The following is a 26,172-nucleotide window of genomic DNA, read 5'->3' as shown; positions in this document are numbered from 1 at the left end:
TAGTGAGGTGGATGGACCTAGAGTCTGTCATACAGAGTGAAGTAAGTCGGAAAGAGAAAAACAAATACCGTATGCTAACACATATATATGGAATCTAAGAAAAAAAAAAAGGTCATGAAGAACCTAGGGGTAAGACGGGAATAAAGACACAGACCTACTAGAGAATGGACTTGAGGATATGAGGAGGGGGAAGGGTAAGCTGTGACAAAGTGAGAGAGTGACATGGACATATATACACTACCAAACGTAAAATAGATAGCTAGTGGGAAGCAGCCGCATAGCACAGGGAGATCAGCTCAGTGGTTTGTGACCACCTAGAGGGGTGGGATAGGGAGGGTGGGAGGGAGGGAGATGCAAGAGGGAAGAGATATGGGAACATATGTATATGTATAACTGATTCACTTTGCTATAAAGCAGAAACTAACACACCATTGTAAAGCAATTATACTCCAATAAAGATGTTAAAAAAAAAAAAAAAGCAGTGTATCTTTCCAATTTGGAATCTTCATGCTTTCAGTTTTAAATTTTGATGAAGCACAGGAAAAGTAACACTTCTATGTTAAAGCAACTGGTGCTATTATGGGATCTACATATTTTTGAAACAAACAAAAGAAGGATTTAAATCCAGAGGACGAAAACATTTATAAAAAAACAAATAATGTATTGGTACATTTATTATATGTCAATGTATATTTTAAAAATATAGTAAGCAGGTGTTGTAATACCCTAATTCCACTCTTTTTGCATATTTGTTCTTGTATTTGTTTTTCACACAGGACCAAACAAATTCCAGAATCTCATTCCAGGAGATAATGCTTGTGGACCAATATTCATTGCCTGGAGGGCCATAAAACGGGAGACAATCACCGATTTTTAGAGCTTTCCTTGCCTCATTCTCAAAACTTCAAGCAACCAACAAAAAAAACTTGGCAGGAATGGTGCTCCTTCATGTGAGTAAGTTTCTCCAAATTGATGGTTCCCAAACTTTGTATTTCATGGGTCAATAAAACACTACCAAAAATGTCAGGGAACCTCACAATGTTCCAACCTTTATTTTTGTAGTAAAAGACATTGTAAGGAAATAATAAAAAGGAAAAAAAAGAAAGAGTAAAGAAAGGGCATTTTAATGCTGCCCCCTCCAACAATAAACTGTAGAAAGCTATACTTTCAGAAGAAAGAAAGAATTTTTGAACAAATTTAGCTCTATGAAAACTGCAACACATTTGCTCTTATTTTTTTTTCCCTTTTCTACAGACCAGTGAAAACTTTCAGATACTGGTAGACTGGCACTGGGGCACCACTGGTGCAAGAATGCAGAACCAACAACTCTGAACTATATGGAATTACATAAGAAGAGGCTATACATCCATCCATCCATTCATTTACTAAACATATTTTTATTGAGTACGTACTCTGTGGTAGCATCTATATATTAGGAAAACAGTATTTAGTAAGACAAAGTCTCTGCCCTCATGGAGCCTACATTCTAATGGTAGAAGAGAGATTATAAACAAGAAAGCAAACAAAATATTTTAAAATTGTGGTAAGTGCTATAAAGGAAACACCTGGCTAAAGTTGGAGAGCATGATGGAGGAGATGAAGGGAATGTTATGAAAAACATCATACAGGATGCTGAAGGATGCATTTGTTCGGCATCTTGAAACATGACAGGAGACAAGCAGACAAAGACCCAGAAAGAAAGTCACAAGAGACCAGAGGGCAGAGAGCAGAAGCAAGGAGAACTACAATCCTGCAACCTGTGGAACAAAAACGACACTCAGAGAAAGATAGACAAGATGAAAAGGCAGACGGCTATGTACCAGATGAAGGAACAAGAGAAAACCCCAGAAAAACAACTAAATGAAGTGGATAGAGATAGGCAACCTTCCAGAAAAAGAATTCAGAATAATGATAGTGAAGATGATCCAGGACCTCAGAAAAAGAATGGAGGCAAAGATTGAGAAGATGCAAGAAATGTTAAAAAAAGACCTAGAAGTATTAAAGAACAAACAAACAGAGATGAACAATACAATAACCAAAATGAAAACTACACTAGAAGGAAACAAGAGCAGAATAACTGAGGCAGAAGAACGGATAAGTGACCTGGAAGACAGAATGGTGGAATTCACTGCTGTGGAACAGAATAAAGAAAAAAGAATGAAAATAAATGAAGACAGCCTAAGAGACCTCTGGGATAACATTAAACACAACAACATTCGCATTATAGGGGTACCAGAAGGAGAAGAGAGAGAGAAAGGACCAGAGGAAATATTTGAAGAGATTATAGTCAAAAACGTCCCAAACATGGGAAAGGAAATAGCCACCCAAGTCCAGGAAGCACACAGAGTCCCATACAGGATAAACCCAAGGAGAAACACACCAAGACACATAGTAATCAAATTGGCTGGCAAAAAGTAAAGACAAACGATTGAAAGCAGCAAGGGAAAAACAACAAATAACATACAAGGGAACTCCCATAAGGTTAACAGCTGATTGCTCAGCAGAAACTCTACAAGCCAGAAGGGAATGGCATGATATACTTAAAGTGATGAAAGGGAAGAACCTACAGCCAAGATTACTCTACCTGGCAGGATCTCATTCAGATTCGATGGAGCAATCAAAAGCTTTACAGACAAGCAAAAGCTAAGAGAATTCAGCACCACCAAACCAGCTCTACAACACATGCTAAAGGAACTTCTCTAAGTGGGAAACACAAGAGAAGAAAAGGACCTACAAAAGCAAACCCAAAACAATCATAGGAACATACATATCGATAATTACTTTAAACGTGAATGCATTAAATGGTCCAGCCAAAAGACACAGGCTTGCGGAATGGATACAAAAACAAGACTCATATATATGCTGTCTGCAAGAGACCCACTTCAGACCCAGGGACACATACAGACTGAAAGTGAGGGGATGGAAAAAGATATTCCATGCAAATGGAAATCAAAAGAAAGTTGGAGGAGCAATACTCATATCAGATAAAATAGACTTTAAAATAAAGAATGTTACAAGAGACAAGGAAGGACACTACATAACGCTCCAGGGATCAATCCAAGAAGGAGATATAACAATTATAAATATATATGCACCCAACATAGGAGCACCTCAATACATAAGGCAACTGCTAACAGCTCTAAAAGAGGAAATCGACAGTAACACAATAATAGTGGGGGACTTTAATACCTCACTTACACCAATGGACAGATCATCCAAAATGAAAATAAATAAGGAAACAGAAGCTTTAAATGACACAATACACCAGACAAATTTAATTGATATTTATAGGACATTACATCCAAAACCAGCAGATTACACTTTCTTCTCAAGTGTGCACGGAACATTTCCAGGATAGATCACATCTTGGGTCACAAATCAAGCCTCAGTAAATTTAAGAAAACTGAAATCATATCAAGCATCTTTTCTGACCACAACGCTATGAGATTAGAAATTAATTACAGGGAAAAAAAATGTAAAGAACACAAACACATGGAGGCTAAGCAATTAATTAAGTAACAATACGTTACTAAATAACCAAGAAATCACTGAAGAAATCAAAGAGGAAATCAAAAAATGCCTAGAGACAAATGAAAATGAAAACACGACGGTCCAAAACCTATGGGATGCAGCAGAAGCAGTTCTAAGAGGGAAGTTTATAGCTATACGAGGCTACCTCAAGAAACAAAAATAAACTCAAATAAACAACCTAACCTTACACCTAAAGGAACTAGAGAAAAAAGAACAAACAAAACCCAAAGTTAGTAGAAGGAAAGAAATCATAAAGATCAGAGCAGAAATAAATGAAACAGAAACAAAGAAAACAATAGCAAAGATCAATAAAACTAAAAGCTGGTTCTTTCAGAAGACAAACAAAATTGATAAACCATTAGCCAGACTCATCAAGAAAAAGAGGGAGAGGACTCAAATCAATAGAATTAGAAATGAAAAAGAAGTTACAACAGACACTGCAGAAATACAAAGCATCCAAATAGACTACAACAAGCAACTCTATGCCAATAAAATGGACAACCTGGAAGAAATGGACACATCCTTAGAAAGGTATAACCTTCAAGACTGAACCAGGAAGAAACAGAAAATATGAACTGACCAATCACAAGTAATGAAACTAAAACTGTGATTAAAAATTGTCCAAGATGGGGTTTCCCTGGTGGCGCTGTGGTTGAGAATCTGCCTGCCAATGCAGGGGACACGGGTTCGAGCCCTGGTCTGGGAAGATCCCACATGCCGCGGAGCAACTAGGCCCGTGAGCCACAACTACTGAGCCTGCGTGTCTGGAGCTTGTGCTCCCCAACAAGAGAGGCCGTGATAGTGAGAGGCCCACATACCGCGATGAAGACTGGCCCCCGCTCACGGCAACTAGAGAAAGCCCATGCACAGAAACGAAGACCCAACACAGCCAAAAATAAATAAATAAATAAAATTAAAATCTTCCAACAAACAAAAGTCCAGGACTAGATGGCTTCACAGGTGAATTCTATCAAACATTTAGAGAAGAGCTAACACCCATCCTTCTCAAACTCATCCAAAAAACTGCAGAGGAAGGAACACTCCCAAACTCATTCTATGAGGCCACCGTCACCCAGATCCCAAAACCAGACAAAGATACTACAAAAAAAGAAAATTACAGACCAATATCACTGATGAATATAGATGCAAAAATCCTCAACAAAATACTAGCAAACAGAATCCAACAACACATTAAAAGTATCATACACCATGATCAAGTGGGATTTATCCCAAGGATGCAAGGATTCTTCAGTATATGCAAATCAATCCATGTGGTACACCATATTAACAAACTGAAGAATAAAAACCAAGTGATCATCTCAATAGATGCAGAAAAAGCTTTTGACAAAATTCAACACCCATCTATGATAAAATCTCTCCAGAAAGTGGGCATAGAGGGAACCTACCTCAACATAATAAAGGCCATATACGACAAACTCACAGCAAACATCATTCTCAATGGTGAAGAACTGAAAGCATTTCCTCTAAGATCAGGAACAAGACAAGGATGTCCACTCTCACCACTCTTATTCAACATAGTTTTGGAAGTCCTAGCCACGGCAATCAGAGAAGAAAAAGAACTAAAAGAAATACAAATTGGAAAAGAAGAAGCAAAACTGTCACTGTTTGCTGATGACATGATACTATACACAGAGAATCCTAAAGATGCCACCAGAAAACTACTAGAGCTAATCAATGAATTTGGTAAAGTTGCAGGATACAAAATTAATGCACAGAAATCTCTTGCATTCCTATACACTACTGATGAAAAATCTGAAAGAGAAATTAAGGAAACACTCCCATTTACCATTGCAACAAAAAGAATAGAATATCTAGGAATAAACCTACCTAGGGAGACAAAAGACCTGTATGCAGAAAACTATAAGACACTGATGAAAGAAATTAAAGATGATATCAGCAGATGGAGAGATATACCACGTTCTTGGATTGGAAGAATCAATATTGTGAAAATGACTATACTACCCAAAGCAATCTACAGATTCAATGCAATCCCTATCAAATTACCAATGGCATTTTTTACAGAACTAGAACAAAAATTCTTAAAATTTGTATGGAGACACAAAAGACCCCAAATAGCCAAAGCAGTACTGAGGGGAAAAAAACGGAGTTGGAGGAATCAGACTCCCTGACTTCAGACTATACTACATAGCTACAGTAATTAAGACAATATGGTACTGGCACAAAAAAGAAACATAGATCAATGGAACAAGATAGAAAGCCCAGAGATAAACCCACACACCTATGGTCAACTAATCTATGACAAAGGAGGCAAGGATATAGAATGGAGAAAAGAAAGTCTCTTCAATAAGTGGTGCTGGGAAAACTGGAAAGCTGCATGTAAAAGAATGAAATTAGAACACTCCCTAACACCATACCCAAAAATAAGCTCAAAATGGATTCGAGACCTAAATGTAAAACGAGACACTATAAAACTCTTAGAGGAAAACATAGGAAGAAAACTCATTGACATAAATCACAGCAACATCTTTTTTGATCCACCTCCTAGAGTAATGGAAATAAAAACAAAAATAAACAAATGGGACCTAATGAAACTTAAAAGCTTTTGCACAGCAAAGGAAACCATAAACAAGACCAAAAGACAACCCTCAGAATGAGAGAAAATATTTGCAAATGAATCAACATACAAAGGATTAATCTAGAAAAAATATATAAACAGCTCATGCAGGTTAGTATTAAAAAAACAAACAACCCAATCCATAAATGGGCAGAAGACCTAAATAGACATTTCTCCAAAGAAGACATACAGATGGCCAACATGCACATGAAAAGCTGCTCAGCACCACTAATTATTAGAGAAATGCAAATCAAAACTACAATGAGGTATCACCTCACACCAGTTAGAATGGGCATCATCGGAAAATCTACAAACAACAAATGCTGGAGAGGGTGTGGAGAAAAGGGAACCGTCTTGCCCTGTTGGTGGGAATGTAAATTGATACAGCCACTATGGACAACAGTATAGAGGTTCCTTATAAAACTAAAAACAGAATTACCATATGATCCAGCAATCCCACCACTGGGCATATACCCAGAGAAAACCATAATTCAAAAAGACACATGCACCCCAATGTTCACTTCAGCACTATTTACAATAGCCAGGTCATGGAAGCAACCTAAATGCCCATCGACAGATGACTGGATAACGAAGATGTGGTACATATATGCAATGGAATATTACTCAGCCATAAAAAGGAACGAAATTTGGTCATTTGTTGAGACGTGGACGGATCTAGAGACTGTCATACAGAGTGAAGTAAGTCAGAAAGAGAAAAACAAATATCATATATTAACGCATATATGTGGAACCTAGAGAAATGGTACAGATGAACCAGGTTGCTGGGCAGAAATTGAGACACAGATGTAGAGAACAAACATATGGACACCAAGGGGGGAAAGCGGTGAGGGTGGTGGTGGGGGTGGTGGGATGAATTGGGCGATTGGGATTGACATGTATACACTGATGTGTATAAAATTGATGACTAATAAGAACCTGCTGTATAAAAAATAAATAAAATTCAAAAATTAAAAAAAGAAAGTCACAAGAAAAGGGAAGTACGATTGCAAAGACCCTGAAGTAGAAAGCATTTTGACAAGTTTGAAGAAGAGGAGGTCTTTGTGGCAGTGCATTAACTAGGCTGTTGTCCACTAGGGAAGCCAATATATGAAAGGGGAGAGATCTCTCAAAATAATTTTCCCCACAGAAAACAGTGAAGTGTATCTATATATGTGGCTAGCAACTAAAATACAGTGTGAATCATATTCATATGTTTCATATATATTTGTGATAGTGTAGATACTAATCGCAGTGCAGAAATTGAATTTTGTATAGATCATAAAGGGAGTTGTAAACATTACAGATTACTGTATTTCTTAAATAATTCATTTATTTATATTTTGCCACCCAGACATTCTATTAGATAAAAATGTAGTAACTATTATGGAAAACTATTTGCATGGATCTTCTGGAAAACTTCTCAGTTGATTTGTCTTGGCAAAAGTGCCCATGTATCGCTATCCAGCTATCCAGCTAATAATGCCTCTAAGTTATGAATTAATCTAAACATCTTAAATTTGCACAGATATGGACTCTTGCTTTTCATTTTAGCCATGCACCTTTTATCCATGGATTAGTCACCATGACATGTACTGCTATATTTAAAATGCTATATTTTAAATGGATAACCAACAAGGACCTACTGTATAGCACAGGGAACTCTGCTCAATATTACGTAACAACCTAAGTGGGAAAATAATTTGAAAAAGAATAGATACATGTATATGCATAACTGAATCACTTTGCTGTACACCTGAAATTAACACATTGTTAATCAACTATACTCCAATATAAAATAAAATGTTAAAAAAATTGCTCATGATTATAGCATATGGTGTTAAATTTGAGAATGCAATCAGCTTGGACTTTCATTTAGTTCTCTAGTAGATAGCTATTACTGAGTATTACACTCAGAGATTAAAGAAATAAAAGGGTAGAAATTACAGAATTTTTAAGCAAAATTATGTTGTAAATGAAGTCCCTGTGAATAAATGCATTTGTATCAGTAAGAATAAAACTAAATTTCAAACACACTTTAAGGTTTCAAAAGCCATTGGCTCATAAAAAAGGGCAGAAGAAATAGCTGAGAACTCAGCAAACTTGAAAACATTGTAACCCTTTTTTTAATTTCATGAAAATCAAAGTTAGGAAAGCTATACACTTGAATTAATTTTATTCATGTGTTCTAAGAATATGTTCCATACAATGAGACTCTTAAGTAATCACTGAAGAATCAGAATGATTCACAGATGGTGCAAGTGATTCAATTATTTCAACCAGTTGTTGTGGGCATGCTCAGAAGGATATTACCAACCCCACTGCAGAAGCCATCTGAGCTCCCTTCCAGCTGGTGTTCCATATTTTGAAAGCAAATTTAGATTGGAGAAAATTACACTTTTTATTGTTATGTTACAAACGGAGGTCAAATTGCTGTGTATAAATTCTTGTACTTTTTTTTCTTTTCATTGTATGAGTTATATTTATCAAATATCACGTCTTTTGTATGATTGCTATGGATTCACCAATGTTCTTTCACGTTTTGTGTTGTCTGGCACATGAGAGGCATTAGATAAATGTTTATTGAATGAAAGAAATACCAATTCAATGTATCCAAAATAAAACTTGTTTCTTTATTGACTCCCATTAAGTGTATGGAATTCTAATTTTCCTGAACCCTTGTCATTATTAGAGGGTTCTCATTAAAAACAAATTATAAAAAGAAACCAATATAATAAAACAATACCTCGCCTAAAAAAGACAACATCAACAGATCTCTTTGTTAATTTAATAATTATAACTATACCTTGATGTTGGAATCCTTGTTCTTAATTTTATGGGAACTCAGGGAAGTTGCTTGACAAATTTTAGTCTGTTTGGTTGTTATAAGGATTAGAGATACTTTGTTGTAAAAATCTAGACTTGTATGCCTCAACTAGCCTCAGAAAATCTGTTATCACACAACAAAATAACTGATATTCATAATAATTTCCATTAGACTAAGAAAAGATAAGCTTTGCTTAATGCTTTTATTCACAATTGTAACAGACTGTTCCAAAATAGTTCTATCAAATAAAATCATGTTTCAAATAGTATCATTCCAAGAAAGAGAATATTAATTTTAGTGAAATAAGTTACTTTGTCTGATACCAAAAATGAGGGATATTTATTCTAATTTTACTAATAAAATTACATAATAAAACTGCACCTTCCAATAATGCATCAGACTCAATTTTGTGTTTGTATCTAACATTTATGGAAAATCTACCATTATTAATATATTTACCATCAATAATATCTCTAGAAGATTGTGCTAAATTTCCAATAGAAAAATTTGATACAGTATATTACTGTAAGAAAGGTAATGTTATTTTAAAGTTTATATATTGGACATCAAATTGAATTGTGACTATAGTTCTTTACTGTAACTTTAATTCAGAAGATAAATAACATATAAAATTATGTACCTAACATGGACATAACCTAACTATACAATAACTGTGCATGTTAATATAAGCCATGAGTCTAGTTTAACACACTTATATTAATATTTTTAATTTACTGTGCTATTTAGAGTCTATCACTTGAGGTAATATTTCTGAGGTACTACACTGTATAACTCTTATTTATAAAATGGTGAATTTGTTTAAACTTACAAGAATATTAACTTGCAATTGACATCTTATTTCATACACAGTAATGGCTTTGGTCTGGAGAGATGCAGAAAAAATCAAAGTCCTGTGTTAATGTAGTGGATTACTCTCCTTGGCCAATTCAACTAGTGTTCTTAAGCCTCAGTTTCCTGTTTGGATTATTTTATTTTGATACTTTATATGTTTACTTTTCTCTCTCTCTACTTCAAAAATTTTATACTCTTTATCAGGTTAATAGTTACTCTAAAATTATCAGCATGCACAATGAATTTTGCGTGGTCTCCTGAGCATTAAGAGGATCTTACAATGATTTTATTCATCATTCATTGATTGATTGATTCATTCATTCAACAAATATATACTATGTACCTACTACTTGCTAGTCACTTCTTTTGGTTCTGAGGACACAGCAGCAAAAAAAAAAAAAAAAAGAAAAGAAAAGAAAAGAAAAAAAGATGAAAATCCCTGCATTTTTGGAGCTTTCATCATAGGGAGGGAGATAGATAATAAGATAAAGAGTGAAAATATTTATAACATTCCTGGTAATGCATTTTATGGAGAATAATAAATGGGGAAGGGATCGATGAAGTGTGTCACCAAGAAGAACACTTTCGAATAAAGACTTGAAGGCAGAGTGAAGGGGTCATATAGACATCTGGGGGTACAGAGTTTTAGGCTTAGGACATACAGTGCAAAGGGGATCTGCCCGATATGTGCAAGGAAGAGTGAAGAGGTCAATGTAGGTAGAGCAGAGGGGATAAGAGGTAGAGTACTAAGAGATAACTCCAGAGAGCTAATAGGGGCCAAAGTCATATATCCTTTAAAACTCATGTAAGGATTTTGGATTGTACTCTAAAATAGATTGGAATCCATCAGAGCATTTTCATCACATAAAGCACACCTGATTTATATTTTCAAATGATGTCTCTGTTTATTGTGTTGAGAATAGGTAAAGGAAAGCAAGGGTACCCCAAATTTTGAAAGGGCAGTGTTGCCACTATTGTTCAGGGGAGAAGAGTGGTCTGTTTATAAAAATGTTGTGGTCATGAACTTATAACCTGGTATTAAAGTCACGAGACTGGATGAAAAAAGCAAGGCAGGGAGTATAGATAGAAAGTGGAAAATGTCCAAGGACTGAGTGCTGAGGCATGTCCACGTTACAGGAGAGAAGGAGGCACCACCAATGGAGTCTGAGAAGGAACATCCAGAAAGGAGGTAATGAGGTGAGGAAGTCCAACCAATTTCCTTCTATACTATATGTCACTGACGTCCAGTATTTTAGTCCTATTTTGTACTTTAGTACATAATTTACACAAATTTATATATAGCAAATATTTCTTCAGGCTTTTGTCGTGGTTTAGCATTTTCTTTGCTCATCATTCTCCCTTGCATCTTAAATCATCTATCTAGGGTTATTCTCCTTCTGTTTACAAACCAACACTGTGGTGCATACATGCCGTGGAATATGTAGGCTCTAAAAATGTTTCCAAAACTTCATTTTACTAACATAGAAAAAGACATATGATATAATATTTAGTGAAAGTCCAGGATATAAAATTATCTTAACACAACATGAAGATGTATAGACTGATAACTGAATATACATTAACAGTGGCTAATTCCAAAAACAAAACAAAACAAAAACCCCCAAAACAAAAAACAAACCCAACCAACCAACCAACCAACCAACCAACCAACTAAAAAAAACCTGAGGATCCTTCAGTGAGACTTTCTCACTGGTTATCTCTCTCAGTTTTTGTTTGCCCGAAAAGATCTTTATTTCAATGTTAGTGGGCCTCTCACAGCAGTGGCCTCTCTCGTTGCGGAGCACAGGCTCCGGACGCGCAGGCTCAGCGGCCATGGCTCACAGGCCCAGCTGCTCCACGGCATGTGGGATCTTCCCGGACCAGGGCACGAACCTGTGTCCCCTGCATCGGCAGGTGGACTCTCAACCACTGTGCCACCAGGGAAGCCCCAATGTTACTCTTGAAAGAACGAGAGTTCCTATGAGTATACAATTCTAGAATCATAGCTGGTTTTTCTTTCATCATTTTTGAAGACATTATTCTATCACTTTCTGGCTTTTATCACTGCTCTAAAATCAGCTGTCATTATACATGTCATTACTTTCTAGGTAAGGTGTCTCTCTTTGGCTTTGGAATTTATCAGTTTCATTATGATGGTATATGGGTGTATTTCTCTCTTTATGAAAAAGGAAAACAGCTTGATATTTACTTATTTTCAACCTGACTACTGGAACTTTCACTAATTTTAGAAAACCCTAAGCAATTATCACTTCAAATAGTGCCTCTTATACTTTTACTCCATGCTTTCCTTCTATATTTGACATTCTCACTCTCTACCTTTCTTATCCTTTCTTTCGAATTTTTATTTTTTTTTAATATTTTGGTCTCTATGCGTGTTAGGTAATTTATTTTATCTATCTTCCAATTTTCTAATTCTCATTTCTGTTATATCTAATTTGATGCTTAACTTGTCCAATGAATTATTAATTTCAATTATTATATTTTTCTATTTCTTGAAGTTCTATTTGATTCTTTTCAAAATTCCCTGGTCATTATCTTATTATCTCTGGTCCTTAACTCATACTTTTGATGCAAACTTTTACTACTCTAAAAAAGTTAAACATGTTTACTTTACATTTTGTACCTGATTAATTCATTATCTTCTGTCTTTAGGAGTTGGATTCTACTGCTTTTTTCCTCATTGGAACTGCCATTTTAATTCTACAAGCATGTTCTTAGAACTTTATCTGTGGGAATTATTTAAAGTCTGGATTTAAGCAGCGTCAAACTAGAATGTATTTGTATCTGCTTCTGTTAGGTACATGGGACACTACCAACTCAGAATACCTTAAGTTTCTGGCTTTCAGTTTCTCAGGACACTTAGCAGTGTGAACTCTGGACACCGAAACTTCTGCATGTTGTCCTTCAAACCAGTGGCCTTAATAAAAAATATTTTAGAACTTCAACATTTTTGGTGGTTGATTATCTCTCTTAATTCTATAAGAAAGGAGTTATTAACTTTATCCGGAGGCTCAAATATTTAGTCCAATTTGCACAGGTAATGAGAGATGCAGGATATAATCCTAGGTTTTCTTATTCCAAGCATAAGAGGTATTACAAAATATCAGTTTTTCTAACATGAGTGGAATCCGCTTTATAAACAGTGGCCTAGTCTTGATTTTGCAATAGCAATACAATAGAAATTTGGAGATTTTTTACTGATTATCAGAACCTTCAGTTAAATGAGCCTCTCCTGCTCACATATGTACGTGTCCTGTGTCTTTTATAAGGTATTTATATATTCTTTATGTTTTCATAGATTTACTTTAATTAATCTTGGTTGGGACACCAATGTCTTTATTCTATTTGTGGGTTCATGCCTTTCTTATGATCTGGGAAATTTTTAGTCATTTTTCCTCAAATATTGTGTCCCACATAATCTGTCATTTTCTTTTGCAATTATATTAGACATAAAAATTATTATTCTGTTCTCTCAATATTTCATATTTTCGTATTTTTTATCTTTATGTGGTGTATTCTGATAATTTTATCATAATGACTTTCTAATTTTCTCATGTTTGTTTAGTTAGGTGTTTAACACACACTCTTAGTTTTTTTTTATTTCTATGACTAGCTTTTGGTTTCCAGAAGTGTTATTCAATGTGTTATCATCATAAATAACTGTGTCAGTATTTTTATAAATTAATGTTTATTTTATGCCTTGATCTCTATTTTATTTTCGACATATTTACTTTAGAGCGTGAAGTAGTTTTCTATTAACTTCATGAAGCACTAATTCTCTTGATTGTTATGTTAGATAACTCTAAGTCAAAATATATTATTTCTTCATGTGAGTTCTAATAGTTCATTGTGAACCAATCTTCAGTGTTCGTGTGTCTGTGGGACACTCCTAAAAGAGTGATTTATTGTATGATTCTGTGAGAAAACTCTAAGGATTTCACCAACCTGGGAACAATTTTATATTAATTTCTCAGTTCAGGAGTCTAGAGGCTTGTGGTTGGTGTCAAAATTCAGATCCCCCACAACTCAGAAATAACTTTCACAAATTTGTTTCTCCAGTCAGAATCCTTGCCAGATGAATTGGCCTTGGGAGCTGGATTTATCTATTCCCCCTCTACCTGTCAAGGGAAGCCCTTGAAAATTCAACATTTAGACAGGGTTTCCATTTACATCTCTAGCAGATGTTGTATAACGCTACATATTTTCTACTAAAAGCCTTTAAACCTTTCTCCTAACCATGAGGCCCTCAATCCAGGCTTAGTATCACATGAGATGATGTGCTCATTTATGGCAACTAGGAAGAAGGGAGGCTCCATCACATATTTTGAGCTCAGCTAAACTGTTTTAAAATTATATTTTATCCAGAATTTCCATACATTTGAAATGAGAGGTGAGGAAATCAATCAGATGGTTATCTTCCTGGAAGTTGATTCTAGCTTAACATACTCTATTTACTAAACAACCATTAAACTGATTCTCTTACATAAACTAGAAACCAGAAAAAAAAAATTACTAGAGAAATGGCAGTAACTATTATGGTCACAACAGTCTAGAGAAACATAGAGTCTTGATTTATCTATTTTTTCTTAACTCTTGTGATATGTTAATTACAAAATTGAAGCTCAGAGGAGGAAAATTTTATAAGCAGCTACCTCCTGGTCCATTTCCCTAGCAACCATCATTAGTCTTTTATATTCACAACTCTGTTTACTAAAGAGCACTCTGTCTCTAAATAAGAAAATTATTTATGTTACTATATTCTCTAAGGATCTTGCATTGGCAGCTCTGATGGTCTTTGTTGTTACTTCAAGGCAAAGAAAAATTCCATGTAGCAATTATTCAAAAAGTAAGTTTCCCCTTTATTTTGGTCTCAACATTAAATGGTTATCATTATGTGATAGAAGCAAATGTACAAAAAATGAGTAGTGCAGAATCAAATCTAGGTTCAGACATTACTTTACATAAGGTGATGGCAAGCAGCTTTGTGATTACTTTTTTGTACATCTCTGCTTCATTTTAAGAAAATCCAAAATAACAAAAGCATAATGATAAAGTGATGTTTTTCCCAATTTTTTTTTTTCTGAAGAACATTAGTTCTTCACAATCACTCAAACAGGAATACTATCATAAAACTGAAATGAAATTTCCTCCTTTGTACTGCGACTATCCAGATGTGAAAGTCTGCAGAATCTATTCCCCTCATAGAAATTCATAATCACATTTGCATATCAAAAGCCCTGTAAAATTCTAGACTAAGGAAACTTTGCTTAATCCAGCGTTTCTCAAACTTACTTGGATGCTAGATATCTTTTCTTTCTTTTGAATAGCTCTCACTGTATCTTGGGAAGCACTAAGTTCAAGTTAGGTGTCTTCCATTTCTTACATGTGCCCTTGGACAATCTCCTTAACTTTATTTAGATTAATTTTCCTTTCTGGAAAATGACAATGAAAATAATACTTACTTGAGAGGGTTACTGGTGGGAACAAACTAGATACATATGAAAACATTTTATAAATGTAAAGTTCTATTCAAATTCAAACAATTTTTAAAAGTTAGTAGAGGAATGTGTACACTATAAGTGTTTTCATTTTACAAATTATTCACTTAAGGACTAACTTGTATAATGCATTTCTTGTGGCATTTAAATAAATCTAACAATTTTCTATTAACTTTTCAAGAAGTTCTATATTTTGGCAATGTGTACTTTTAATGTTAAAATACCTTACTACAATTTACTCTGATGTAGTAAAAGCTATCCTTTGCAATACGTTGTTATAATCATCCTCATATTCCCTCTTTACTACCTCAGTGTTAAGTTTCAAGAACTTTGTCTTTTCTCAGTATACACACTTCCAGAAGTAACTGTACTAAAATCTGCCGTTCTGAAGAGGTGTCTTAAACTCCCAGTTGGCATGTATAATTATAAGGAGTATAAAATATTTTTAAAATAGAAAAAATACCTATTAAGTATTACCTGTCTAGATTCTACATCAAAGTTCCACTAAACGTTCATTGTTTCTAAATGAAAAGACGGCTAAGTTATAGTACCCATGTAAAAGTACGTGGAAAATATTCCATGAAGAAACAATATGTACAAAGGTCCTGAGGTGGAAATGATGCTGTGTGTTTAAGTATACAGGAGAAACTTTTATGCTTCTATGACAGGAGAATGGCAAAAAGGGAGATAAAGTTGGAGTAATATAGGAATGAGAGGCAAGAACCAAACTACGTAGAAGCTCGTAAAATTTCATTAAAAGGGTAGTGAGCAGCAGGGGCTTGAGAGAATCTCACATAAGCTTTAGGAATTCTCTGGCTTCACTAAGGAGACTATAGTGTAGGTGGGAAAATATGGGAAGCAAGGATTAGATGCTGCTGAAGTAATCAAGATGAAAGATAATACGCTAAGGTTTCTCCAATAAGGGTACTGAGCAGTGGTCCAATTAAAGATGTATTTTGCAGGTAGAGCCAACAGAATTTGAAGTGAATTCCATGCATGATGTAAGAGCAAAGAGGAATCACGGATGATGCCTAGGCTTTGGACCTAGGTGAAAGGGCAATTTACTAACACCTGGAGAGCTTGGTAGCAGCCAATTTATGTAGGAGAGAAAATTAATTATTCTCGACTTGGCTACCTTATGTGTGAGATACCTGTTAGGCATCTAAAATAAGAAGTTGAATAAGAAGTTGTTGGATGTAAAATGTTGAATATCAGTATTATTTACTTGGTATTTGAAGCCATGGGATATCCAGGGTAAATGCAGTTGTCATATTTAGAAAAGGGACATTGCTTTTCCTTCTTCCACTAAGATGTATTTTTGTATTTTGTGTATATATATATATATATATATATATATATATATATATTTTTTTTTTTGCTTCCCTTCCTGGGACAGGTCATGCATGTATGCCTATTCCAAAGGTTTACTACATTTTTTTTGCCTCCTAGAAACATGATAGTTGGCAATAATTCACACTGAACACATTAGGCACAAGCCTTATATTTGCTGCTACCTTCTAGAACAAGCCTTTTATTTATTGTATTCTCCTTGCTGTAAGATCAAATCACTTTTATATTCTCATAGCACTCAATGTTTTCCTTTGCAGAAATTGCCACAATTTTAGTAACTAATTACAAGATAATTTTTCCCTTTTTTTATATATAGAAAATCATTTTATATACGTTTATGTAGCTTGCTCCTTCTCTCCAGCTCCATTTTCCTTCTTACACTAGCACATCGTTTAGTACTTCTTTCTGAAAGAATCTTAGATAATGTATTCTTAGTGTTCCTTTATCTGAAAATATTTGTATATCTGAAAATATCTTGTCTTCATTCTTGAATCACAGTTGACAGAATTCTTTTGAACATTCGCCTTGCACATTAGATATTATGGAAGATATTATTTCATTTTCTTCTAACATCTATTGTTGAGCAAAAGTCAGCCAGCCTGCAGCAGTTTCTGCCTTTAGTCCTTGGTAGCTTTTATGATGAGCTTCCTGATCGTTGATGTTCTGGGTTTCATGCAGACCTTGCTAGGTGTGAACTTGTTTTTATTTATTACACACTGGTTGAGCCTTATTCAGTTTGAGGACTCATGTAAATTGAGCTTTATTAAATTTGAGGACTCATGTAAATTGAGATTTATTCGATTTTGTTAAATGTCAGTCATTTATATAAAATAATGTCTCTTCCTCAGGCTCTCCACTCTTTTTAGGCATATGTCTGAGCTTTTTATTCTATCCTCTCCATCTTTCAGTATTTTCAGCAAAGCAAAATTTTCCTCATCTTTCAAGTAATATATTCTTTTTTATTCTATAATGAATCCACCATTAAAAAGTTGTTTGATTTATTATTTCAATAATTATGTTAATTTCTAGACTCTATTTTATCAAAGTTTCCTATTCACTCTTCAAAATGGCCTGTTCCTATTGTAAGAATTCCATTCCATCCTTATTTTCTAAATCTTTCTGAACATTAAAAAACACAATTTCATGTCCTTTACTGACTATCTTCTTATCTCTAATTTCCTCAGGTGTGCATACTCCTTTTATTTTTTGGTGTGCTAACATTACTCACAAAAGGAATCTTTTTATACCCATTGTAATTTTAGTCTGTGAGCTTATTTTGCTCAGGAGTTTCACATAAGCTCCGGATTGTTATATATCCTCACTGTGCAATTTTGTGGTTGTATTTTCTTGGGATTTCTAAGGTTAACTGTCTAATGCTAAAATTAAGCTTAATAAAATTATGCATAGTTTTCTATTAAGAAATTTTCAAAGCCTTTATGTTTTTTCCTCTTTTTCTTTACCTTGCTATAGAAAATAATTTAGATAATGCTCTATTGTCAAGTTTATGGAGAATTATGCCTTCATTGGTAGAATCACCAGCTTTGTATGAAATTTCCTGCAAATATTTTGTGACTCTAAGCAAAACTACCTGGCCAAAGATTACGGAGCCTAATTTGCAATTTACATTGAACAAAATAGATCTATCTGTTGTTAATAACATTTTATTTTTTTATAAATTTATTTAATTAATTTATTTATTTTTGGGTGCGTTGGGTCTTCCTTGCTGCGAGGGGGCTTTCTCTAGTTGCGGTGAGCAGGGGCTACTCTTCATTACGGTGCACGGGGCTTATTGCTGTGGCTTCTCCTGTTGCGGAGCACGGGCTCCAGGCGCATGGGCTTCAGCAGTTGTGGCTCACGGACTCTAGAGCACAGGCTCAGTAGTTGTGGCGCACGGGCTTAGTTGCTCCGCGGCATGTGGGATCCTCCTGGACCAGGGCTCTAACCTGTGTCCCCTGCATTGGCAGGTGGATTCTCAACCACTGCGCCACCAGGGAAGCCCCAATAACATTTTAAATCTGTGGTACCCATTGAGCCTAATTCTCTTAATGACCTACAAAGATATTATAAATTTTTAAAATAATGTGTCTCCTTTCCAATGTAAACTTATATATAGGAAGAGGAAGAAAACAATTGATTCACTTAACCTCTATAATGTAGCGGGTATTTTACATATATTTCATTAACACAAACATCCTCATCCCCATGGTAGAGATGGAGGAAACCAGGCTGGGAGAGACTGGTGATCACACAACCAGCAGATGGAATCAATGGGATTCACAATCAGGGCTGTTCATCCCAGGGAGTCGTCTATTTTACTAGACCACACTGCTGTTGTAAAACATCCTACAGAAAACATTCCTTATGTTCAGTTTACAGTCATTGTTTGGTCTTCACTGAACAGCCAGGTTTCTAAGCCAAAAGGAACTACATTAGAAATGTCTTGTATTCCTAACTAGGGTGGGGGCTTCAACATGCTCAATACCTGGAGAAAATCTTACCTGCTTTCGCCCAGTCTGTTTTCCCTTCTTTCTGGTCTCCAGGATTGTCCTGAGGACAATGATTTGCAGATATTCTCTTCTCTGGTTTGGTCTGCACTCCTACCTGGCCTGGGGCTGCTTCATGGCTCCGAGACAAAGTTCTATGGCTTTTCTGAGCTTTACTATTGCCATATATAACTCTGACCTGGACATAGTCCCTGAAGTACACTAATTTTACACTGCTTAGTCCATTTCTGAGTCTTTATCTCTAAAGTAAAGACAATTGAGTTCTCATTTTAAACTCAGTTCTCAAATGTTAAGCACTTCATAGTACTTTCTACCATCTTGAATTACTACTGCTAAGATATGAAAGATCAACTGAAAAAATCCCTGAGTCCAAAGAAAGTCTAGAGTTTATATACAGAGAGAAGAAAAAGGGACATTTGAGAAGAAGAAAGATGAAAGAAATAGAGAAGGGCAATGGAAGAGAAGGAAAGGAATTGTGAAGCTATGACTACCTGTGCTACATCAGAGCCATTGTAGGATTACCCCAAACATAACTTTTAGTTAAGCCTTTTGCTTGTGGCTATCTCAAATATCCTCACCTTAGATTAACTGGGAAAGGTGACTCTAACCAGTGGACATGTGAAATCAGTTTTTTAATATGTATTAGTAATCAGTGGAATATAAAGATACATCTTGGATTTATCTGTCTATCCATCTGTCTGTCTATCCATCTGTATCATCTTTCAGGTCTAATAAAAATCCAAAGCTAAATATAATTATAATAGTAAATGGATTATTCTTCATGCATATTGTTATTGCTTCTATTATCATGGAAAATTAAAAGTTAACATAAAAATATTTTCCCCAAGCAAGGCACCTTATGAATTTTGGATCCTTCAGATATAAAATCAAGAAGAAATGTTTTATGAAGAAAATATATTATAGTATCTTACTATAATTTATTTTAAAAATTCCATACTGGTTCACTTATCCTTACTTTATTTCACCAACCATTATTACGTTTTACAAATATTTGTTAGAGCCTATTATGTGCAAGGACACAATGGCATTTTAAGTGAGTTGTTTATGGAGATTTTTGATCCTGTGTCTATTTAACTATAAAGTGTTAATAACTTACCTTGACTAAGTTGTAAAAGAAAAATTAATCCTGGGTGTGTCAAGATATGGGGGAAATTGGAATGGACAAAATAGTGAGTAGTAAGATAATTCAAAGTGGAGGACTTAAATGATGTATTAAATCGAGGCAAAAATATTTTACTTAAATTTTCTTTATCGTTGCCTTAATCTTTCAATTCATTTTGCATCCACAGACACAGGCTTTCTGTTAGTGTAAGCTTGAGTGATTTATGACATATTATGCTCATAATATCTACTATGAAGGATAATAGGCTGAAACGTGCAATGAGTTAGAATTGGACTTTAAATGTAATATAGTTTCAACATACCTTACGTTACTACTTCCAATTTCTCAGAATATTCAGCTACTATTAAATCTTAAGGTACTGGATTCCTTAGAAAACAGTGTATTCATGGATTTTTCTAACACGTTAAAAGAAGTAACAATATGCAGTATTTTTTTCCCTTGGTTAATAAGCATCATTAACAAAATTATATGCTTATAAAATAAAGTTATATTAATTGTTTAAGACATATTCAAACATTTACCCTGTATTAAATGGAATCAACAACACCACAGAAGAAATTCCCAAGAAACTCTCAACCTATGGGTTGAAACAAATGCAATTGTCATTAACATAGGTCAAAAAGGGTTGAATATCTGTTGGTTTCATGTAAGTCAACCTAACATAATTACAAAGCCTCATTTTCCAGACTTTCAGACCCTGGTTTTGTGAGGAGCACTGTCTTTGCATAATGACAGAGTGGTGACCATTCTGCTTCACTTTACAATATCTCAGAATAGGAACAAAAATGTACCTGTTAGAAAATCCCTATGGTTTATTCCCTACTACAGATGAAGAGCTAAAAAGACCAAGCTTACGATTATGGATTGTGTTTTTAAAGAGAGAATCACAAAATTTCCATCCAGTTGTTTGAAAGAAAGAAGAGCAGTTGTTTCTTTTCCTTTTGGCTTATAATAGTTCAGTAGTAACAATATTTGATATTTTTCAACCTGCTATCAATTATTAACAATCTTACTAGGCATACAATCCTTCTAATAAGCCTTTTAACCCACTGAGTAGCTAAGCGAGGTATGAGGACTAAGCTATTATTCTATAAGTCAATGAGATAAGAAGGCCTTGTGCAAGCTGGTATAAGAAGTTGTTTCACAAAAGATTTATTATTTACCATGTATACATTAAGAAAGTAAAATTAGCATGGGATGGTCTCAGGAAAGCAATACATATTTTTGGATTAGACGCTGAAATAAAGTAAATGTATGATAAATTGACAAATTCACATTTCCAGTGTTATGAAAAAATGATGTGGCAAAAGAAATTAAGATGTATTTTTCATTTTTGATAAGGGGGCTGTTTCCTATGATATGTTAAGGGATTATGTTTTTAACCTGAAAAATTAACCACTAGTGTTACAGAAGCCCAAAGTGAGGGGGAACTACTCACTTTCAGATTGCATATTAGCACTTTGAAATTGCACCCAGATTTTTTTCTATTGGTTAGTAGGCCTCTGTTATTAGAGTAGTAGTTGCAAACACATATGTAGGTTTGCCAGTAACAACTCACAATTTGTGCAAAGTTGAGTCTTCGAAACTGAGCAAATTTGCTCTCAATTTCCCGCCAGCGCTTGCTGAGCTGGATCTGAGTTGGCTCCACTGCCATTGCTGCCCCATCCTCAGACAAGCCCTCAGCTTGCCTACGCACTGCATTCAGCTCCTCTTTCTTCTTCTGCAACTCACGATCAATTTCCTATTGAGCAAAACCAATACAGGGCCCAGGGCAGTTAGCTAACCACATTAACCAACCTATAAGCAGCACATACCTGTCCCAGAAATTTCATAGGCTGTTGTCATTTTATTGTCACTTTTCATAATTTATAAGTATGGAAGCCATCACTGTCATCTTCACCCAAGAATCCAAATATTATTTCAGTTATCTTTTGAATGCTCAGTTTTAGATATTCTAATTGAGAAAATACTGAAATTGATCTAACAGTTTTCTTTCTTCTCAATTCCTCTAGTGTTTTGGGGCTGACCCAAATTGCAGTGATTATTCATCATTTCTTAGGGACCATCCATATAGAATATAATTTAGAGGGTAAGTGAATAAGTAATTTATTTCCTTTTTAGAGTTTTGAGGAACTCAACAGAGAATGAAGCAAAATAAAGAGTGTAAAATAATAACAGAAAAAACATCTTCAGACAATATGCAACAAATAAATCTATAAAGATTTGACACTGATGTGTGAAGATGCTCTGATGAAATGAATGTGCTAACATGAGATAGAAGTCGTCCATATACCGATAAGTCATTTGTTCATCTGGAACAAAGATACACAGAGTCAATTACAATTTTACCAGAAAACATATGACATTTCTTAATTCATTTTACATTGTCTAAGAATAAAACATTTTATTCGTTCAACATTATGTCAATTGAAAAACACTTATACATTTACTAAAACAAACAAAAAAATACAAAGAAATACATCAAATCGGGGAGAACACTAATAGTGGAAACAACATCAACACTTCAAAAATGATCCATACAGGTTAAGTTAAATAAATTAAACTGTAGCAACAAAATCTGGGATTGACATTCTAAAACAACATTACCTTTATTTTCCTTTCATCTCTGGGTTCAGGTAGGCTGGCTAATTTTTTTTCAAGGTCATCCAAGCATTTCAGGAGATCATCAGCCTGCCTCTTGTACTGATACCACTGGTGAGAAATTTCTAGAGCCTTTTTTCTTCTTTGAGACCTCAAATCCTGTTCATGGTGCAGACATTATTAAAATATCAATATACAAGTATATTACACTTCTGGCTGTAGTCATTTAAAAATAATTAGGGTCCCTCATCTTCTTGTTCAGTTTCAGTTAAATTCACATTTAAATGCTAAACATACAAATAGATGATTAAATTATGTATTCATGTGACAGGACCCATGTACATGAAGCTAAGAAACCTGAACAACCCACTTCAAGTATTTTCTCTTAGCATGTTCAAACTTCTTTAGAAATTTTTTCACATTTAATTAACTCTTAATGAGTCAACTAAATTATTGTGTTATGTGAAATAATTTAATATGTGAATTCAACTGAGTTAACTACATACTTGTACAAACTTATTGAGTTTGTATTTGAATTTTAAAATAGGTAAAAATTCCAAAATTGATATCTTTAGCCCTAGGTTAAAAATTTTAAATTTATATAGCCAAGCAACTTACATTCATGATCTTAAAACTCTCTATAAAATAGTTTCATAGGCCATTAATATTTTGTGATTAGAAATATAAAGTGTTCTTAGTTAGCATATAAATTGCTTCAGGCTATATATATTCAAGTGTGAAAAATGTATACCTGTGAGTGTATATGAAAATTACAATTTAAATGTTATGGCAAACTTTTTCTCATCATATCAAATCCAAATGCAAAATGATAAAAAAATATTTAGAAAAGAAAAGGGAAAGTGCATGGTTTCCAATCAACCTGATGAGATAAATAAGGGTGACTGCTTACTAAATCAACAAAGGGGGGGAAGTTTATCATCTCACTCCTTACAAGACCACCCAATGTCTTCCATGATTAATAGAATTTGTTGTAATGCTATTTTACGATAACACAAGGGAACATAAGAGTTCAGGATACAGCTTTCATTTCTTCAGAGCAGTAGCAATTAGGGTTTCATGTACAGATATAGCTGGAGCCAAAGAAAATAATGAATATCAAAGGACTACTGAAATATTCATTGCATTGGAAAGTTTTTACCTTCTTTGAAATATTTCATAAGGACTAGAATTGAAGCTACTTGGCAGATTAACAACTGAATTTGGTAGATTGGTTTGGCAAGTGGAGTAGATTTTTATTAATCACGTTTAACATATATTTGCAAAAATGATCTCGATTTCATTCTGCATTTTGTTTAAAATTGAGGATGTAAAATTTACTACAGTTTACATTTTTAGTTGAATTTCTAAAGCTCCTGTGGAGGTATTAAATGCCTAGGATGAGCCAGATGGAATGCTGCTTTTTTCAAAGGTACCAAGATACAGCCACGTGAATGAGAGTTGAGCCATGCCTTACTGGTGACACAACTCACATCTTTGCCAAGAGAAAGGCCTTGTGGTCATAAAATCTGAAACTCTTTTTATTTCCTAAGCACAAGGTGATGTGTAATGTGTAAAGGTATTAAGAGACATTATAGAGATTTCTTTACAGGTATGCCAGATAACCATTAAACACTGCTGTTCAGTAGGACACATATCATATGACCAGTGTAGATGCTTCTAAAAGCTTGGTCACAGTTGGAAGCGTGTGAATTACACAGCTTTCTGATTTTCTGAGCACATTATGGCTTGCTCTTGCACCCCCTCGGGGAAGAGGCCTTTTCTAGTTACTATATTTATCAGCAGTTACCATCAGAAAATCTGCTGGCCAATTAGACTTTCCTTGTGGATTCCCTGCAGGCACAATATTGTGTAATTACATTCTCAGCAGTGTTTATTTGCTTGTCTGACTATATGGGAAAAGGTTTTACACTCTTATTTGCATATAGAAAGCAGACTCTATCCACCTACAAGGTGGATCCACCTACATGGCTACATAGCTCTAAAAGAGTGATTTACAATGAAAAGCTCAGCAATTAACAGTATTAGAAAAATCAGCCATGCATGCAAATAGTGAATATTGAAAAGTACATTAAAAAAATAAAAGGTTATTTCACAAAATTCTTCACATGTCCAGTCTCTTCTCAAGAACTTTCTAGATACTATTTCTAGATACTAGATAATATTCTATTTTGTCCTTCCTGCACAAATCCAGATGAGTCACACGGGTACTTGAAGCTATACGCTATCACTGGCTAACATGAGAGTACCAGCTCTTCTTCAAGGACATTAAGATTATTTTAGAGGACTCCTATATAAATGAAATTAGACTTATAAATGCTTAGTTAGTTGCAAAGAGTGACTCTCTTAAAGGCAACATGAAGTTAACTGAAAAAATTAAGTATTAAACAAATACTAGGTTACCAAAAAAGTGGACCTACTCTAAATCAAATCAATAAAATATTGCAAGCAGAAAGCCTAAAAAATATACAGGTTGTTTATTCTGGCAGTTAAGTAGGTTTTTCAAGACAAATGTAAACATAACTTACAAAAATAAATTATACTACAAAATTAAATATATGAACACTATGAATGATGCATGTTAATCTTTCTATTACTACTCAGAAAAATTTGTCTAAGTAAAAAAAAAAAACCCAACTTCTAAGCAACACATCTTTCAAAATCAAAGACAGCACTCAAAAATGTTAAATAAAACACAGACATTGAACAGAAAAAAAATGTATTTCTGGTGACTAAGAGTCTTAAGAAGATTTTATTTATGCACAAGAGTTTTACCCTTCACATGAAAAAATAAAAACACAGGCAAGGTATATTATAATTTTAGCTCTAATACCTTGAGAGCATTATGCTTTGTCTGTAACAGCTGCTGTTTTATCTTTATTTCCTCTCGCTTTCTCTCATCTGTGATTCTTTGTTGTAAGTTGTCTCCTCTTTGCAACAATTCTTTTACAGTACCCTCATTGTCTTCACTCTGATTAAAAACAACAAGTACAGTCTTCATTTTGGTTTTAAGAAAGCTGTACATCGTTAACAGAGATAATAAAACATGTTATTTAAACACAAAAAAATCCAATTTAAAACTTTCAGTATCCTAAGATACTGCACTCATAGTTTTTCTTTTATATGTTGTACTTTAACTTTTAAAAGAAGTTAAGTTTCCTCCTGCCTGGTTCAAAAGGACACATGTGATTAGTCATATGTAGGAAGATGGGGGAATAAGGTACTTTAACATT

At 34.4% G+C, this 26,172-nt stretch overlaps 1 protein-coding gene across 6 annotated transcripts in view; it reads right to left on the bottom strand.

Moving 5' to 3' along the window:
- DMD (dystrophin) overlaps positions 1 to 26,172 on the bottom strand; it is a 2,236,200-nt gene that overhangs the window by 1,235,025 nt on the left and 975,003 nt on the right. For 5 of the 6 annotated variants that reach the window (XM_082680764.1, XM_082680765.1, XM_082680763.1 and 2 more), the window contains 3 exons: positions 25,773 to 25,910; positions 22,928 to 23,080; positions 21,879 to 22,061 (listed from right to left, as the gene is read on the bottom strand). In XM_082680764.1, coding sequence (XP_082536890.1) covers positions 21,879 to 22,061; positions 22,928 to 23,080; positions 25,773 to 25,910 — 474 coding nt within the window. Of the gene's footprint in view, positions 1 to 20,841; positions 20,898 to 21,878; positions 22,062 to 22,927; positions 23,081 to 25,772; positions 25,911 to 26,172 lie in introns of those variants that run through there. The other variant, XM_082680767.1, reaches the window with a different exon arrangement.

This window comes from Grampus griseus, assembly GCF_964374135.1.
Source record: "Grampus griseus genome assembly, chromosome: X".
NCBI lineage: Eukaryota > Metazoa > Chordata > Mammalia > Artiodactyla > Delphinidae > Grampus > Grampus griseus.
Note: the sequence above shows the minus strand (reverse complement) of the source record. Positions and strands in the feature narration are given on the sequence as shown.